At 42.8% G+C, this 20,076-nt stretch overlaps 1 protein-coding gene across 1 annotated transcript in view; it reads left to right on the forward strand.

Moving 5' to 3' along the window:
- Positions 1–953: 953 nt before the first annotated feature.
- Positions 954–20,076, forward strand: part of LOC121615299 (tensin-3-like) — a 34,437-nt gene continuing 15,314 nt past the window's right edge. Inside the window, exons 1-12 of the mRNA XM_041949600.1 lie at positions 954–1,306; positions 8,744–8,911; positions 9,137–9,187; positions 9,338–9,460; positions 9,904–9,968; positions 11,402–11,485; positions 13,348–13,460; positions 13,958–14,018; positions 14,197–14,272; positions 14,362–14,491; positions 14,740–14,805; positions 16,056–16,157. Coding sequence (XP_041805534.1) covers positions 8,762–8,911; positions 9,137–9,187; positions 9,338–9,460; positions 9,904–9,968; positions 11,402–11,485; positions 13,348–13,460; positions 13,958–14,018; positions 14,197–14,272; positions 14,362–14,491; positions 14,740–14,805; positions 16,056–16,157 — 1,021 coding nt within the window. The 5' untranslated portion in view covers positions 954–1,306; positions 8,744–8,761. The remainder of the gene's footprint in view (positions 1,307–8,743; positions 8,912–9,136; positions 9,188–9,337; positions 9,461–9,903; positions 9,969–11,401; positions 11,486–13,347; positions 13,461–13,957; positions 14,019–14,196; positions 14,273–14,361; positions 14,492–14,739; positions 14,806–16,055; positions 16,158–20,076) is intronic.

Genomic DNA, 20,076 nt, shown 5'->3' on the forward strand with positions numbered 1-20,076 from the left:
AAAGCAGTCACTCTGGTTATTATATAATATTAGCAGGGCTAATGTGACTGAAAGGGAACTGGCAATGCATGAGCTGGTATACATGTATTTGAAATGTAATAATCGTGGTCCAAATGTACCTACAGTATATAATTTGTGGACAAATTCTCTTCTGGTCTAAAGATGTCCAGAAAACACATTTTAGTACAATAGAAAGACCTCTCAGCTGTACAGTAACGAATCTAATCATTTGAACAGTATGAAGTCATTATTCTTTGATATTGTATATGATTGAATAGTGTAAACCCAACTCTGCTGTTGCCAGCACATATTCTGAATGAACCCCTCATACAGCCATTGTATTACTGACAAAGTAAAGTAATTAAATTTGCAGAGTTAACAGAGCTTTAGCATAATTATAAATGCAATATATTAGAGCTTTGTAATAATAATAAAACATAAACGCCATTAGTGCCCTGTGAGGCAAGTTTGTGATTTTTGAGAAAGATGAATAAAACTGACATGACATATAAATGTTTAAGGTGATGTGCGAAAGAATATGCAAAACCCGCAAATTTATTGCGCCTGCGCGCCTTTTTCTGCACCTCCTGCCAGTATGTTAACTTGTAGAGTTACACTTTGGTGAGACTTTATGGTGTATAAATGCCTTAGAATTGTATATTCTGTTATTTAATGGACCTCACACACACAAAAAATGTGTATTACTACTATCACTACTATTACTGCTAGCCATATCATATCCTTTAGCTGTATGTGAAGGGTTTTTTTTGTGGGCCGGGGTCCTCTGTGGGGAAGTCTCCTTCTGCGTGTGAGGGGTAGAGGGTGAGAACAAATGGAGAGAGAGAGGCAGAGGGAGGAGGCCACAGAGAGGGGAGGTGGAGTGGAAGGGGGAGGGAACAAGGGGAGACAGCCCTGGCGGCGCAGTGGGAGGACTATCCCATGCCAGGACTTGTGGCGGCTTCAGCGGCAGCCTGGACCGGAGGAAGTGTGCTGGAGGGGCTGAGCAGAACCACCAGCAGCAGCAGTCGATCTGGAGCCGTTTTTAAGCACCGGCAGCCACAGAAAAGGCCGAGGAGAAGCGCACCGGGTCCGGCTGGGACGGAGTGAGCTCGGCCGCTTGCGACCAATCTGAGAGCAGATTCCAGCAGAGGAAAATGAGCCTCTCAGCCTGCATCAAGCCTGTATGACGGGCTGAGGGCTCTTTGATCAGGACTTTACCCCCACTCTTTCTCTTTCTCTGACTGACAAAGAGAAACAGAAGGGGGGGAAGAAGAATAATCAAAGTACTGGCTCTTAGTGTGAAAAGGTAAGGCACGGTGTCTGAACTTTTCCACGGTCAATCATTAGCTGGGAGGGTTTTAAAGTCGGGCTGGTCAGTTCTTTAAGAGCAGGATTAGACGTCCACACACTGCAGCACCTCTCAGCCTTTTTCCCTTCTCTTTAGCCCCTTTGCTCAGTCACATTGCATTTAGTTTGCTCATTTATTCAAAGTGCAAAACAGGGCACTGCTCTCTGTATTTACTTTGGCTCAGAGTCCTACTAAAACCAGGGGTGTGTGTGTTTATGTGTGTGCGCTCCAGCTCTTCCAGCACCACTGAAGACAGAGAAGAGAGTCATTCAAACTGAGCAGGCACTGATTTTGTGTGGGTTTTTCTTTTCTTTTTAATGTGAAAGAGTATTATTTACGGCCTTTGAATTGAAGTCCCTAAAGCTTGGCTTGACCTCTTTGGGTCTTTTTAGCTTTTAAATGTTTTCCTCAATGAATTGTGTTTTGCAGTGGCTATAATTTGGGGTTCCTTGCTGTTGTGGGCTATGGTGTACTGGAGACCTTTTTATAATGTGAAACACATGGGGTCATTCTTGTGGAGGACTCGTACCTAGTAGTCTGCAGAGCTCCAAAAGAAACAAGCCTTTTTAGTCTTTTGTTGGCTGTTCGGACTCGTCTGTTGGTGGATAAATGATGGGAGATGGAGAGGTTTGGCTTTTTTCTTTGAGCTACAGCTGCTGCGTGGTATTTGTGGCCTTGGGGCTCTGTTTCTTCAGGCAGCCATTGTTGATGACATGTACGAGCCGTCCTTACATCACAGCAGCTACGGCCCTCTTCACCTGAGCACCGAGCCCTCCCTTTCCCTGCTTGGAAATTCAGACGAACACCTGCATTTACACCCGCCTGCACACCTTCCGTTCAAGCAACATTAACCATGCAGGTTGTCCTCAACATTTTGCAGGCTAAACTCTTTCAAGATTAGATTTAATTACAGAGCTAGCGAGACAGGAGAAACATTTTTGAACTGGCAATTATAGCTTTTGTTGGCGGTTCTATTTTGAGGTCAGAGACGTATGAACAATATCTGCCCCTCAAGGCGGAAGAAATGTGCGTCAGAATCCCAAAGTGTCAGATTTTTCTCACTGATATAACAGGCGGCGGGTACAAAGGGCTGGCAGAGCGAGTGATGAATGGAGATCCTGGTAGTGTGGTTTGGACAGGTGGGTTGGCAGGAGGTTAGGCTTGTGTACTGTAAGCAGAACACTGTGATCTAACCCTTGGCGGAACAGCATGGGACTGAGCACTGGGGCATTTCACTGTGTCACAGCGGTGCCACGGCCGCTTGGCTGACATGTGTAAGCCATTAAACAGAGAGAAGGAGACCTGGAGAAGGAAGGAATGAAAGGCAATAAAGGGGGAAAGAATGGCAAGAAAGAGGGGAAAGAAAAAGAGAGATGAGGGAATGAGAGAGAGTGGGAACGTAATCCATTTTGGAACGCATTCCACTATGACCTTGGGATAGAAAACGGTAATTAGGGAGTACTTTAGGAGCCTTAAGGGTGCACGGATTCGCTCAGATCCAGGGCTGCCATTTTTATTCCCTTCAAAATATCTCGTGAAAATGTGAGACAAACACACGTTAGAGTTCCAGGGTTACTAAATAAACTTGCTCAAAAAAACTTGCCCCCCCCCCCCCCCCTCCTCTGGCTTTTATTTCAATAGTCCTTGTTTATTTCAGTTCTTCAGCAGTGAAAGAGTGTCAAAGCCACAGCGTAAACATGTAGAGCCCCTGACAGGAAAAGGCCAGAACAAACTGTGGCCTTGTCCCTCTCTGAGCCCTTCAACCAGCCCGTTGTGCCGCTGTGGACGTGTTATCCCTCAGTACGAGACATGCGCTCAAGCCAAGTATGAATACGAGGCGGTTTGGAGCAGAGAAGCTGATGGTATCTGAGTTATTAGGTGGCTATTAGATGTGAATGCTAAATACCAACTGGGAGCCAGAGGACACGAAACAAGAAACAAATCTGTTCTGGTCGTACGACTCCTGTCATCTGATGCAGCGGTAAACAGGCATGAATAGTTCTTTTCATGAGCTGGACAAACAACGAAATAAAGCTAATAGGGAAAAAGTAGCTAAATGTAGTCCAGAAAAAAAAAAAAAATCAGTTCAGCAGTCCCCCCGCAGGCAGACAGACTTCCTGAAGCATTTATGGCACTTTAGGTGTTACTCAGGTTTGCAGACAAACAGCTTAGGAGATCATTAATCTGCCCAGAGACAGGAGACAGCAGTTTAATGTATGCGTAGCTGCTTTTTCCATAGGTGCCAAACAGAGCCAGTTCCTACACGCTGGGTCGGATGAGTTTTATCACCCCACTTTGAGTTTGAGCAGCGCTGCAGTCTGCACCAGATACAGTTTGGAAGTTTGGAGTTGATGTGTGACAAGGGATTTGGTGCGTTTTATTTTTTTTCTCTACTATTAGTGAGCGATATCAGCGTACCCATTTTTCATTTCAGGCACATCATTTCAGCTTAATGGACCTATAATAATATTTAAGTCGTCGTAAAATGGAGGCTGTTGCCACAACACGTCAATCATGAAGTCGAAGCTGGAGCCAACAGAAGCAATTCAGCTTGATTTCGGAGCGTGAGTGGTGTGGGGGGGGGGGGCGCCTTGATTGCTTTCATATGTGTGCAAGCGTATGCTTTTTTTTTTTTAGCTTTCTTTAATTGACTTAAAAACACTTTGCAACTTTTACTTATTTGGATTAATCAGTTATGTAGATTTAAGTCTCTTATTTGGTAAAACTCAAGTTTGGTGCATTTGGGGACAGTTAGTGCGATTTTGGGTTTTTATGGTAACTCAACTATTCTGACAGAAAAAACATCGCACCTAAAAGGGAACTGATGCATTGATTGATAACAAAAATAAAAATTGCAGCTCAAATGGTAATTAAAGCTTCTTTCATGCTTATTGCCACAGCACTCGTATCCCCACCTCCTGACCGATGCTGTCTTTCACCTTTAACCTTGTTAAACACATTTTTTCCCCTCATTTGACTCTCTATAACTGTATTTCCTCTGCCGCCGGTTTGAACAAATATGTAAAAGCAATCTGTGTGGTGGTGGCCACACTGGATTCGCTCATGGAAAATGAAGTCAGGGAGTCTGTAGACATGTAGCGACCAGCCTAATCACACACAAACAAACTTTCGCGTAAACGGATTCGGTCGCTGCGGCTCAGCCTCAGCCTCTGCTCGGCAGACAATTTGCGACAGTCAAGCATGCAACGTTTTCTGCCAACTATTCAGTCACCACAGTGGACTCAAAAATGAAAACAACCATGAGGTCACTGTTCATAAACAAGGCCACGATTTTTAACCCTTGGGGTATGACTAACTGAATGTCTGAATTTTGAGACAGCTCTATTTGAAGTTGACGTCCCATTACATGACGCCGTCTTCTTTCATCTCGTTGTTCACCTGCTGTACAAAATGGAAGATTCCGTACAGTGTGGGCCAGGTGAAGGGTGTGGCCGCTGAAATAGAAACAGGCTTCATCCCAGCACTTGTATTAAATATTTTTACTTTGTTTGCCATGCATTTCTTTGGTCATGAGTGGTATGTTTGATTAATTTATTTCCAGCGCTGTTCTGGGTAATAGAAAGACAGGCATTTGGAGCTGGTCCCGAGTGATGGTCATGCATGTGTGAACGTGGCTGACAGCGCCCACGCAGCCCTCGTCAGGCTCTTACCTGCAGGGGTTGGAGCTGGGGGAGCCAGACACACCCTAATCCCCCAACATCCTGACCTCAGTAAACCTGTTGCAGCTTGCCCGCAGCAGACCTGGCAACCCGTTTTCTCGATTCGCTCCTCGCCCACCCCACTCCTCTACCAGCCTTGCTCTCTCAGTGCCATGGGTGGGCTCGGGATTTGAGCTCCTTGGCACTGCTTATTCTGCCTTTGTGAGCTAATGCTGCACCTCAAACCAGGAACAAAAGCAGTCAGTGCAAATTAAAGACCAATTATCTTTAGTGCGTGCCGGGGCAAGTCGCTCATGTTAGCTTGAATGATCAGTGGGAGAAGTGAGAGGTCTAGTAGGAAAAGGATGTTGTTTGCTGCAGCGTTGCGCATGAATGATTCATGTGAAATTAATAAGCCTCAAGTGGAGAAGATTTATGATTTGTTTTATTATGTGGTATATCCGCTACGGTGCATTTTTACATGGTTGGAACCTTAATTTGCTTAGTTAACTTGAAATCAGTTATTTAATCAGTTGTTTAATAGTTTGACTTTTTGAAAAATGTGTTTACTTGATTTCTTGCCATAAGTTAAACGAGAAGATTTATATCACTCTCATGTTTGTTTGTTAAATATTAAGCTAATGCTAGCATCTAGCTAGCTAGCTTAGCATTAAGACTGGAAACGGGGAAACAGCTGGCGTGATAAAGAGTGAGACTTTATGTTTTTATATGTTATATGTGGGACTATTGCTTGTCATATGCTAGTATGTAGGAAGCTACTGCGACCTGCTAATAACAAGTCCGACGCATAAGCCCTCATAAAACAAAAATGTGTTTTTTTTTTAAGCTTTTGGTTTTTCTACGTGTTGAACGTGTAACACATAATGTGTTAATTAGTGAGCTTTAGATGTGCTTGTAGGCAGATTTTGGTTAGTTATGGACAGAGCCGGGCTAGCTGTTTACCTATCTTTATGCTAACTAAGCTGGCTACTGACAGCAACGTTAGCTTGCTTTTTACCGTACAGATGTGAGAGTGGTCGCACTCCATCTAATTCCCTGCAAGAAAACGACAAAGCGTTTCTCAAAATGTATGAAAACGTCTTTAAAACAGATCTTTAAACTCATGATTGCAGCACCACATTAATTACGTGGCATGTTTTCACACTCGTGGGTCACATGGAGGTGACTTGTTGGTTAGATGCCCTTCCCATCTCCAGTTAGCACAGTACTTTGATACTTCAAAAACATTTCCAAGTCCTCTCCTCATTCCCCTGCCCTGGAGATACACAGAGACTAAGTACTGGTCGACCTGTTCATTAATTTCCCATTAGTCAACAGTTTTTCCTCAGAGTCTCAGGGGAAATAGACTAACCCCACCATTAGTTCCAACAATACCCGAGGACCTCTTCCCCCGCTATCCCACCGCCTCCGCCAACACACACGCACTCACAAAACACCCAGCCCCGTTTCCCCGAGGGATGACCTCTTCGTACACATGGCCTCTTTCATTCCGCTCTGAGGGTTGGTTTAAGCTGTGGCTACAACACTGTCCCTGGTTTATGGCTCCCTCTCTGGCCCCCTTCAAAGTGTTGGGCTGTAGCCTGCAGTCACTGCAAACTGAATTGATGGACACATTCTTGACTATGGATCATTTTAATCACAACAAACAATTGGAGCCACTCAAGGAGGACGATGGTATCTTTGGCAGCTTCAGGAATGTGTTTCTGTTTGTCAGAGTGCGTGCTTGTGTTTGTGTGAAATCTGAAACTTTTATCAGGCTCTATTAATCAACTATGCTGATCACAAGTATAGATCAGTTATTTTTTTAAGTCACTGCCACACAGTCTAATTCTGGCTCAGTCAAAACATTGGATTTGGTTGGCCTTGACTGAACTAGAGCTGAAACGATTAATCAATCAGTGCATCGACAGAAATTGAGATGGCAACTGTTTTGTTTGATGGTCAAAGAAATGATTCAGGTAAAAACATTTGATTTTTCCAGTTTCTCAAGTGTGAGAATATGCTCTGTTTTGGACTCCGTTTTGGACAATAAAAGCAGTGTTAAGACGTCTCTTTGGGCTCTGGAACTTTATGACGGACATTCTTTCTTATTTTCAAGTGTTTTCTTTCACACCCGATCAATCAATTAATGGAGAAAATTAGATGGACCCTGAGAAAGAACTACAAAGTCCTAAACTTTTTTCAGGATGGAGACAAGCATTCCAACAAAGTCAACAAAGTAAAATCCTAAATCAACAGTTGTATAACATAGTTCAAATTGCAAATATCAAGAAATTAAAAGATAAAACACACAAAAGGACATTCACATTCTATTAGGGAATACTGTCTGTCCCTATCAAATTTACCAAGTCTGGACTTGAATCTATGAAGATTTAAGTCTGCTACACTGGCTCTTGTGCTGTGACTCGTAGCTTCCCCCAACTTCTTTGAAATAAAAAGCAGCTTGGAACGCTTCCATGTAAAATCTACAAACAGAGCCTTCACAGCATCAATCCAAAACTGCATTTTTATTTATTTATTCAATCATTTAACCTTTGCTTAAAATGGAAAGCCACACTGAGAAAAATATCATTTTCCAAAGTGTCCTGGCCATGATGGCATCCAATAACAATGAGTTCTAGAAACACAACATAAGAGCACAAAATATGCTACAAAAACCAACCCAAACGTCAATATTTTAAAATACCCCAAAGCATTGGCAGGCAGAAGAGAGAGCACCCAGTTTCTGAAGCAGTGATGTTTATTAAGAGGCCAAAATGTTGCAATGCTTGATCGAAGATTGTGCAGAAAGTTCGGGGCAGAAAGAGCAGCGTACAGTACATATTAAGCCATGGCTGAGACTTTGGTTAGCACAGGCTGCAATCTGCAGCTTGTTTTTAGAGTAATTGTTTTGTTTAATCCTCACAAAGTAGCCCAAAAGATGACCACTTTGAATTGTTTTGTCTGAGCAGCAGTCAAAAACCTGAATATATTAATTTGAAAATCATATAAAACAGAGAGAAGCAGCAAATCCTCACAGTTATCAACCCAAAACAAATGTTTGCCTTTGTCCGTCATCAATGTTCATGCTCACTTGATAGAAAACAAGTTATCAGTTGATTCATCGACTAATCGTGTCAGCTCCAGTGGTACCGGGCGACAACCAGCGTGCAGAGATGACTAGATAAGAGAGTAAGGGATGTGTCTCTGGACGTGGTGGGGTGAGACAGGCTCCCTCCAGACCACCGCTGCAGGAAGTGCACAGCCATGAGGTCACAAGGCCACGCCATCACTCAGGGATTTACAGCAACTGGTTTCAGCCGGAGTTCTTTGAAAGTTTTTTTTGTCTTTGTCACTGTTGCTCCGACTAGCAGTGGACTCTAAATTGCTGGTGTTCGATCTTTTGATACCGCTGCGCTGCGTCTCTTTTTGCGGCAGGGATAAGTGGCAATCATCTCCCGCACGTTCCAAAGCCCTTGATATATTGTTTTGTTTCAACCAGTACAGCATGTGCGATGCAAACTGTTGACCGTTTCTGTGCAAACAAGTCACCCTCTGTCATGCAATCTGGAATTGAGGTCATTCTCCAAAGATATCTGCGGGAAACTCGGACACAATGACTAACGCTGAGGACTTTGACCGTCAAATATTGACTCGAGCAAAGTCACCTGCTTAAAGTGGGGATGGTGTGAGGTAATTGAAGGGCCTGAGCCACCTGTTTCGTTATTTTTAACAGGAGGTCCCAACAATCAGGATGGAGGAGGGATATGAACTCGACCTGACGTACATCACGGAGCGTATCATCGCCGTGTCCTTCCCCCGGGGGTGCTCGGAGGAGATATACTCGCACAACCTGAAGGACGTCACGCGAATGCTCAAGTCCAAGCATGCGGATAATTACCTGGTCAGTGCTCGCCTGTGTGCTGTCTCACCTTGAAATGAGTCCAGTGTTAAAGTGCAAACAGTATTGATGTCAGGGCTGATGGGCTTTCATGGATTTTGACCTGAGAGTATTGATCGCACAGTTCGTCTTTCACCCATGCTAATGTTATAAGCATTGTTAAAGCAGCGTGCAGTGATTTTAGGGACAATCTTTGCAGTCACATGCTTTGTTGTATGTTCTCTTTAGATTATCAACCTGTCAGAGAGGAGACACGATCTCTCTAAAATGAACCCCAAGGTAAGCTGGGAAATACAGTCCATTTCAATGGCAAAATAGATCTCTGTTCATCCTCTTTGATTAACTGTGTCTAAACAGCTACAGTAAACAGTGAAGTATTGATTGGTAATGCATTGTGTGAGATGTTTACAGCGAGGGATGTGTTTTCAGACCCTGGATACAGGCTGGCCGGACATGCACGCTCCACCTCTGGATAAGATCTGCACCATCTGTAAGGCCATGGAGAGCTGGCTCAATGCTGACCCTCTTCACGTGGCGGTTATACACTGCAGGGTGAGCACCTCTGTTTAGCGTCTGTATGTCAGTTTTGCTTTAATTACTCCTGATTTAATTATATCGTAATCATTGCAAGTTTAACTCTGAAAAACTCAAATCTTTGATTGACAGTGACGGCGACAGCTGTTGCCATAATCTAATTCAAAAGATGCTCAGTCCCGACTGGTGCGTGGAAATAGCCTATGTGACACCACCCTTTTCTAAACTACCCATGCCCACTTCAAAGCAGTGAGAAGAGGAAAAATGAACTCAGATTTGTGTCATGTGAAATAACCAATGCTGATCCAACTTTGGCAGAAAATGGTGTGTTTATGCAGGGTCCCATCACTCACAGTCAGGAGATGATTGGGAAAGGAAGCATTTGGGCCCTTTTAAACAGAACAAAACCACAAGTGCTGCATGTGTAGTGAATCACCTCCTGTCCTCTCCTGTTTCTTTAGGGCGGCAAGGGTCGAATCGGAGTCGTCATTTCATCCTTTGTGCATTTCACTGACGTGTCTGCCAGGTAACCACTACTATGTGTCACTTTTTTCATGTTGCTTTAAAGCAACAGTATGCAAGAATTGCCTCTGGCCTTATGCTACGGTTAGCAACAGGTAGTGGTTACTTTAGCAAAAGCTAAGCTATCTGTTAACCTGGAAACTCACAGAGAGATGAAGCAGAGCAGCTGGACATTTTGTCCATAAAATATGATCCAGTTTCACCAAAATCAGTGATAGTGGCGTGTGATGTAGTGCTGTTGTGTTAACTCACTCCTCATGGGTGATCCAACCTGGCAACCTAAGTTACATAGTACAGAACAGAGTGGGAATGAATGAATTATCATTCTCCCAATAACAAGTCAGTGTACCATCAAAATGAATCTGAAGCTGTCATTTTAAGGCAAAACATGATGTTGCTTTAAATGTTGTTGTTTGCTCTGAAGTCAGGATTTATCATAATATGCGAGTGCCCACTCTCTGCTGGTGGCAAACGATATCAACAACAAGCCACACCAGTTGATGGAGACTCATTCTCTAGACCACAAGCAATGTCACTGACGAACCACCGCTGATTTATTTACTTATTTGAATTTAGGCTCAAGGTGATTCAGATAGTGAGTCAAACAAAAGTCACCTCGTCCACATTCAAAGGAAAACCACACAGTTTAAGACATGAATCACCCCATATTGAATTGCATGAATCGACTTGGAAAAATGCTAGTTACTGTAATAGCTCCTGGCCACAGTGTCAGTTTCACGAAATCTATTCATCACGAAGAAAACCCAATTTTCTAACCATTGTTAGCCGCGCAAATTCGGCGAGGCTGGAGATCTGCTAAGCCCTAAAGTAAAGAAACGCAGCAAACATTAGGGGAGGCGACCTGGTGTTGTGCCACTACGTAGAGCCTCTCTGCACACGCCAGCCACTGTGGCGAGAGCGCACGTCGGCCTTCGATCGGCTTCCCTCTGTGTTTGTGTCCCGCTGAGGAAGAGCGGGCTGGTAAGGCGAATGTGAAAGTCAGAGGGCAAAACAAGGTAGAGGAAGAGATAGGAAAACAATGAGGCAGATTTACAATGGAGTAGATTCGGGGGCAGGGGGGCGAAGAGAGAGAAACAGAGCTGTGGTGAAAAGGCTCCAGCGCCTGTTGGTTTTAGGTCTGTCTGAATAGCAGAGCTGTGCACACACTCTGGCCTCTCTCTGTCCTCCTCTCCCCCCTCTGTGTTTACTTAAGGCTGGCAGTCTCTTCCTCTCTGCTGGAATCCCCTGTCTCTCCGGTTACTTTCACTGTTGTCCATTATGCATGTGTATGCATGTGTGTGTGTGTGCGTGTGTGTGTGTGTCGCTCTAATTTAAGTTAGGGTTAACACCATTCAATTATAGAGCAGCGGAGTATAATCTCTCTCTGGAGTCATAATTACCTTAAGTGTTTAATGTGTCCCTCTGTCTCCCTCAAAGTGCTGATCAGGCGTTGGACCGCTTCGCAATGAGGAAATACTATGATGATAAGGTCTCAGCTCTGATGACACCTTCGCAGAAACGGTAAGACCCAAAACTCAAGCACGCCCGTCTGTCTAGCAGCACGCGTCTATCCATGTGTTGTTTGACTGGTGCTTTGTTGACCCACATCCAAACACATTCACGTCCCAGACCACCTGATTCAATACAGAACTCTGCATGTCCCGGTGCTGTTTGTCTGTTTTTTTTTTTTTTTTCCTTCACTGAAAAGCCAGAGATTGTTGATCATTGTAATGAGAATGGGACCCCATGGTGATCTGGTTTAATCCTTACCCCGTGGAGCACCGTGAGTCATCAGCGCTCACACTGATGGCTCTCCACTGCAAAAACTCTCAAAAACAATTTAAGAAAATGGAGGAAATGTTTCTTAAAATGAGAAAAAATATCTGCCAACAGAACAGAAAAACTTCACTTACCAAGATTTTTAAGACAAATAAAAATGCATGTACTCAAAGAACCCACACTTATCTAAAAAAGTAGTGCAGCCAGACTAAAAACAAGTACATTTGTCTGGATACAAATGAATTCTGACCTCGACAAAGCAGTTTTGTACTTGTCAGTGTTGACCAAACAGCTTTATAATTATAGTTTCAAACATGAAGTTATGCAGAACCAGTCATAAAATCTCATTAACAAGTCGTACTATCTTATTAAGATGATTAAGGACAAAAAAGCTTGAAACAAGAGAAACGCTCACACATGAAAACTGCCTGGTAAGAAAATCTAACTCGTCACACATACACTACTTTTTGCAGTGTTGTTGCAGTTACTCTTAGCTGCCCTGTCCTATTGCAGTGTTTTACTTTGAATAATATAAACACATTTAATGCATGTAATTTGAAAGAAAGAAGGCAAACTTCTCAAATGTCAATTGTTGTGTTTAAGGTATTATTTGACATTTTGGGAAATATGCTGTATCATTCGCTTTCTCCACAGTTAAATGAGAAGATCGATATGTCTGTATGTTAAATATGAAGCTACAGCTAGCTACCACTGACCATAGCTTAGCATAAAGACTGAAAAAGGTGGAAAACAACTAGCCCGGCTCTGTCCAAAGGTAAAATATCCACTTACCAGTGCCTCTAAGGCTCACATTATATCTTGTGTCCTGGAGTGTCTTGGAGTTTTGTCAAGTCCTTGAGGTTACCAGGCAACCAGCGAGAAGCCACTACAATCAGCCAAGAAATTGTTTAGCACATAAACCCCCCCCCCCTCAAACCACAAATTGTTGTTTTCACACTTCAGTTCTTGTACAGATTAAACAAATGACATATAACATGTTAATTAGTAAGCTTTAGATGTGTTGGAAGGCAGTCTAAATCTGACATTGGACACAGACAGGCTAGCTGTTTCCCCCTGTTTCCAGTCTTTGTGCTAAGCTAAGCTAACCGGCTGCTGCCTAGCTTCATATTCAATGCAAAGACAAGAGAGTGGTGTTGATCTTCTCATCTAACTCTAAAGTGAGAAAGCTTATTTTCTAAAACATTGAACATCTGTTCAAAGTAACCCTGAGGATGTCACAGTTATGTCACCAGGTTTGTGTCAGTTTTGTCTTGGAGATTGTAGATTTTCTAATGAAAGCCATGTGTTACAAAGTAAGAGCTTCAGTTTGAAAGACATGGACATTTTTCAGCCAAGCATGATTTAATGTCAAAAACATCATCATGATGCATTATGGGAAGTGTTTGTGCACCTATACTAAACTATCCTAAATTTTCACCCAATCATGTTTTTGTAGTAAAATATGTAAAATTTCTTGAGCTTTGGTCCATAAATATCTGAGTTTAAAATAAAGTAAACAGGATTACTTCAATGTTTTTTGGTTGTGGGAGTATTTACAGTAGTCCTGCATTTTATTTACATCCAGCTCTGTGCTTTCACATCAGGTATGTTTGGATCCTCAACAGTCTTCTCAGTGGTTCCATGAAGATCAATGCATCACCTTTGTTCCTGCACTGCGTCATCCTTCACGGGATACCAAACTTCGACGCCACCGGAGGTTAAACTCATATTGTTTACCACTTTACACATCTGCAACTCCCAATGAAACTACAGATGCTGCTACCAGGACAGCATGAAAGAGCCCAGACACAACCACATCAGAGTTGGAGCAGTAAACAAGATGGAGACTTATCTGTGCTTTATATCTTTCTCTTTTTCCAACACACACGCATGCTCAGGCAGATAGAGGCACTTAACATAAACAGAACTAAAAAGAAGAACTTCTTTATGGGCTCCCAATAAATCCATGGGAATTCACACCCGTGTTTGCATGTAAACTGCTGTTTGCACTAATTTCACTGGAACAACAGGGGTCTTCGTCACATCGTGGAGCTGAAATCCCTTTCTCACAACAACGGCTTATCACACTTTAGCTGTGAGCAAAACAATCTGAGAAGCCACTTGTGAATATCTTACCAAGCAGGCTACTTCAGGTCACGTTATCGGTCCTTTTGTAACTATTACTTTAATTAATGCTTTTTTCTGTCTTTTTAGTATGTCGTCCATACATCAAGGTCTACCAGGGAATGCAAGCGGTGTATTCATCTGGAATCTAGTAAGTAGCTTACTGTTGTTGTTTACTTCAAAGAATGTGAGAACACTTCAAAGCGATTTTCTGTTTGACTTAGTTTAATGCTGATTTTAATTTAATTGTATTTAATTTCAGTAAATATTTGTGATTTCTTCCAAACTCTGGCTCACTCTGTCTGCCTCCTCTGTTGTTTTTGTTTCAGTCACATTGGTCCAGGCCACAGAGATCGTGTCTGCATCACCCTGGAGCCTGCCCAGCTTCTAAAAGGAGACATCATGGTAGGAAAATGAAAAGATGCCCTTTCATTGAGTTTCTAACATCAGTAACGACTGTCGCGATTATGATATCTGTGCACGTTCTTTTGTAGATTAAATGCTACCACAAGAGTGACATGACTTCAGAGCGTGAAGTGATTTTCCGGCTGCAGTTCCACACGGGAGCAGTGCAGGGCTACAACCTGATGTTTGAAAAAGAGGACATGGAGACTGCCAACAAAGGTAGAAGTGAAAAAGCCCTGAGAGCAGGTCTCAACGTGCTGCCGCTAGTTTACAGAAACTCCTCTGCTCCACGCAGCATCTGCAGGGTTCGGTCTGGACTTAATTTAGACTTGGCACTTTGAGACCAATAATCTTGTTTTCCCAAACATGTTACGCGCACCGAGAGAATCCTATTCGCAGACAACGCCATTCATATTTCCATTTCTGAGTGCCCACGCTAAATGCATTCCTGTGTGCTTACATTCCAGATCCCAGATTTGCAGATTATGGTAAAGTGGAGCTGGTGTTCTCCGAGGGACCAGAGAAGATCCCAGGTAGATCCCTAACTCTTTGTTTTTCTTGCGAAGAATGCTACAGGGAGAGGTAGCTGGAAAAGCAGACACAGAGTTTGTTTCTCTCTTCGTGCCGTCCTCTGCTCCGGTCCGCCCCCTCAGCCCCCCGGTGAGGAGGGATGTGGAATGCTGCAGAGGGGAAATGTAGTGTGAAGTGTGTGCTGACAGAGATGTAAAGAAGCACAGCATGTGCTCCTTCAGAACCCCACAGGAGTGGAATTATGTTGGTGGGTCTGTGCATGTGTCCATTGTACTGTGTGTTGCATATCATATAGTTGCTTAAGTGTTTTTAAACACAATTCCTGTAGCATGATTAAAATATTTTGGCTAGGCTGCTACAAAGTAAGATTTCAATCTGCAGCGTAAGGGGTCAAACTTTGAATAAAACCTTTTTGTGCTTTAATTGTTGTTATTATCGCATGGTATGCTGGGGTTATTTTTAAAGGAATGGTTAGGAAATAGGCTTTCTTGCCAAGACTTAGATGAAAAGCTCGATATCATTCTTGTGTCTGCACAGTAAATATGAAGGTACAGCCTGGAGGCAGTTAGCTTAGCTTAGCATAAAAAGTGGAAGCAGGGAAAAACAGCTGGACTCCAAAAGGTAAAAAAAAACAAAACAAAAAAACAACTATCAGGCTCACTTGCTAATAAACTGTTTAATTTTTACAAAAACCAAAATGTCAAAACAACTTTTTTTTTTTAAAACTCTGGACAGAGCCAAGCTAGCTGTCTCCCTCTGTTTCCAGTCTTTGTGCTAAGCTAACCAACTGTCTGCTGGCTGTAGCGTCATACTTAGCATAGAGACATGAGAACAGAATTGAACTTCTCATCTTCTCATCAAGAAAGTGAATCAGCATATATCCCAAAATGCCAAAGCTGTTCGCTCAAGGCTTTCGCTGCTGAAAAGTGTCGTAAAAATCAACAGAGACACTGAAACATTTTTTGTGTTGTTTTGCGTTTGAGTTGTAGAAGTCGTTGATAATGCATATCTTCAGGACTGGCTGACACGAAGGATCGTATGATGGTGATTCCACTGAACGCTGATGATATCAAAGTATTGCCCAACCCCGAATGTGCTGTGTCAAATCCTTTTTCAAACCTCCCTTGAGCCGTGTATTTCAGATTTTACAATAGCATAATGGTAGTAGTACTTCTGCTCCTCCCTATGTTCTACCCAAACAAATAACCTGCAGTACATACAGTATCTACAATAATGCTATTTTTGGGTCCAGGTGCAGACAGATGGCAAAATGGGGCAGATGTTGTTGTGGACTACAACACAGCAGATCCTCTCATCCGCTGGGACTCCTACCAGAACATCTGTGATGGTGAAGGTACTGTTACTACGCTGCATTAGTCACTACATGACTCACAAGATTTGGTTATAACAGTGGTCTGCCAAATGAATCAGACTATCTGAGTGGAAATATCAGTGGCTGCTTTATGAATGGAAGAAGTACGCTTGTGGTGTTATGTAGGCCCGATGCGATGTTCATCTCGCTCTTACTTCAGTGTGTTCTCTGTTTCTCACCTCCAAAAACACAAACACTTTTTCTCTCAGGGAATTAACACAGCGTGACAGGTCCTGTGCTCCCTGTCGTGGAGGGACTGCAGTGTGATTGCATTAACATGCGCTCGCAGTCGCCACTAGCTTGGTTTATGTTTCAGTCGTTGTTATTACTCATGAGTGGGCCTTAAATCCCAGGCAGGCAGGCCCCGTGGAAACAAGACCTCTATTATGGCAAGGAGAGGAAATGAAGGCTAAAATGTGCTTTAAGGTTGCAGTATGATGGGCATGACAAACAGTGTTGTTTCTGTGTGGAGCACAGGGAGGAGAGTTGTTGTATGTGGGGAATGCTGAGTTCAGAGGAAGAGCAGTCAGTTCTCAAGAGATTTCTATTTTGTTGTTTCATCAAATGAATAGGCATGCTTTAACCATCCCACACATGCACACACACACACACACACACACACTCAGACTCACACTCAGAGCCACCCTGTCGGGGCGTCCCGTCCTAGCTGCGGTTGTTGCTCTCCACTCAACCACAGAATTCACAACAACCTCCCAGAATAGAGCGACGTGGTGGTAGCATTAAAACGCAGATCCGCCCTTTCCCAGTGTTCATTGAGTGTTTTTATAAGCTACGTTCAGCTTGATGAAAATGAGCTGCCTCTTTTTTATTTTCGTTTAAAATGCCCCGACACGGCCGTATAGAAATTTACACACACCTCTGGGAATGCAATGAAAGAGCAAAACGCTCAAATTTAAGAATTCATCAAAGCCCAGGCAGAAACAAAGGGGTAATTTTTTCTCTTGCCTTGATTCCCAAGCATTCATGTGGGATATTTACAGCCTTGTTTTCTCATATAAACACTACATCTGAAAGGGAAGACTGGGAGCTGTGCTGGAATTCTGCATGTACTTACCACCAGTCCTCTGGCAGGCTCAGTTTGCCTCTGAGAGGCTGTCAGTCAGGACTTGGTCAGGAGGAGGAAGTCTAAAAAACGTTTGCCACTGTAGTGCGAAGGTTGTGAGAAAAGAAAACCTCATTTACTTCAATGGCTTTGCAGTGAGTTTATCCCCACGTGTGAATTCAGAGTTGAATTTTAAAAGACTGTTTTTTTCCAGAAGGGTTGTTTACTTAAGTTTACTGTCAAAGTAGGTTGTTGCCTTTGTGCAGCGTGACTCTTTCAGGGTCGCCCAGATTACCAGTGATATGTTGCCATGCAGATAGTTTTGTGATATCAGAAAATCTTCCTAATACTCTGGACAGTTTCGTATGGACTGTCCCTCTCCTAGAATGTAGTTCCAATGAAAATTCCAATGAAATTATACAAATTAAAAAATGATGGTCCATATCGAGAAGAAGTGGAGTTTATCAGGCAGGCAATCTTTTACTCAAGTACAAGTAGTAATACCACAGTGTAAAAATACTCTGTTTCAAATGAAAGTCATGCATTCAAAATGTTACTTAAGTAAAAAAAAACAAAAGTATTACCATTGAAATGTACTGAAAGTACCAAAAGTAAAAGCACTCATTATGCAGAATGCCCCATTTCACAATAATAGATATTATCATTGGGTTATAACTTGTGATGCATTTTTCTAAGCACTGGTTTAATGTTGCAGCTGGCAAAAATGGTGCTAATTGTAAGTGATCACTGGGTAGTTTAGAGTGATTTATTATAATAATAACGCATGTCAATCTGAATTTATAAATAACTAAAGGTCTCAAATACATGTAGTGGATTAAACAGTATGAAGTAGTATAAAATGGAACTTCCTCAAAATTGTACTAAAGCACAGTACTTGAGTAAATGTACTTAGTTACATTCCATCACTGGGAATACAAATGAAGATCAGACAAAGACCATTAATTTAAGGTCCTGATGAGAACTCTGTTAATAGAACATAATCTTTGGACGTCAAAGTTGAAATTTCTAAATAAAAAAGGTTTCTCAGGAACAAAAACAATGCAGGTAATGGGGTAAAAATGGCTGATGACTCATGTTCATATTGACTTTATACTATAAATATATATGTATATATGTATGTATGTGCAAGTAAGAAGTAGCCCTGCTCAAGTACAAGAAGTGTGTTTCTCATGTCAGACAACACACTTTGCTTGAAAGTTTCATAAAGAAAAGTTGCAAAAAGAGAGAAAACTTGCAGAATAACTGATATGTTGTTTCTGGAAGCAAATGTTGTTTTTGAATTCTTAAAAATGTAGTTTTTCAATGTTTTGAGCACCACTAACAAAACATGAATCACCAACCTGGGCAAATAAAACTGTCTGTGTGACAAGATACCACAAGGGGTGCCAATCACACAATTTAACCCTTTAATCATGGAGTTTGCCCTCAATAGTTTCTTCCTTCCATTTGTTTCTACTCTTTCTGTATGCACAGTATGTCCTGTACAAATTGTACAGAATTTTTAAGAGAGACATTTCCCAGAGGGCTGTCGTCTACACATCGCAGGTACACGTAGAAGCTTGGGCGGAAGAAAACGAGGATGATGATGATCATTATGCTTTCGACTCACGGTTTTGGCATCCAGGAGGTGCGGGATGGTAGTAACTGAGAAGGAATGGAAAGGTTGGGTAATTGCATGGCCAAACACAAGCAGACCTCCTCCTGCGATACGGCGGCAGCTTGAGGAACGGTTCTGGTTTCTCTGCACTGTAATCGCTGGATTATTCAGGGACTGACCATACCACAACAACCAGCGTGATGAATGCTCGATATAAAAGGCTTGACTGATTTTCCCAAGCTAAGAACATACTCGGTTAACCAGTCATGGGTTTGTTAATGTTAGCGTAATCCCAATAGGTAAAACAGTTTTTAAAACAATTGCTGAACCCCATAATTGAGTTTAGGGCACATCTGTTTCTTTGCTGATATTGTACACGAGGACGGCAGGAATGCAATTTCATGACACACAAGAGTGTGAGAAAAACAACTGCCGCTTTTCATGAAAATTGCCCAGAGCTTCAAGTAGAAGGCAAGGATTGCTTTAATTAAAAAGTGTCTTTTTACAGAGCGAAAAAGTCTGGAGCTGCAGGAATGTTGTTTTCATTCTCTGATCCTCTCTGGGCCGCCCTCGCTCTTTCTTTCTTTCTGTCTTTTCTTTCCCTCTTTTTCTTTCTCCCTTCTCTCCCCAGTGGGGTAGTCCCCTAATGCGGGGCAAGAGGTCGGGTTACTGCTTTCCTCCGTCCCACCTCTGCCCCTAAGCCCCGCCTCACTTGTTTACATTCCTCTGTCCTTATTTGGAGATCTCAAGGTCCCCCCTTGTGTGGAGTGCAAACACTCTCACCTTCTCAGCAGAGAAAGAAAGCAGGGCCAACTTATTGGAACTCTCTTGATTTGACCCTGACCATTATCTGCTGGTTGAAAGCCATGTCCGCCCTCGCGTGCCTGCCGTGCCTCGCCTCCTCCTCGAGCTCTGCATTACTGGATAGTGGGATTGTTTTGTGTGCTTACCTAGCAGTGGTGGTGAAGGTAAGAGCTTTTTTTTTTTCTTGGGTAGGTCGAGAGGGGGTGACGGAAAGATGGCCAGTTTTGAGGGAAAGAGGAAACATGTGTCTTGAAACCTGTTTGAACCTTGCCAGTAGAAATGCTACAAGAGGGATTTGTTGGGAAAACTCCTGGCGGAGCTGACCTGCGTGGAGGCCTGAGCCGAGGCAGCTCAAGGCCGGATGCAGGTTCAATTAGTGTGTTTGTGTGAGCAGGAGGGGGGGCAAAGCCATACAT

Source organism: Chelmon rostratus, chromosome 12, assembly GCF_017976325.1.
Source record: "Chelmon rostratus isolate fCheRos1 chromosome 12, fCheRos1.pri, whole genome shotgun sequence".
Classification (NCBI taxonomy): Eukaryota; Metazoa; Chordata; class Actinopteri; order Chaetodontiformes; family Chaetodontidae; genus Chelmon; species Chelmon rostratus.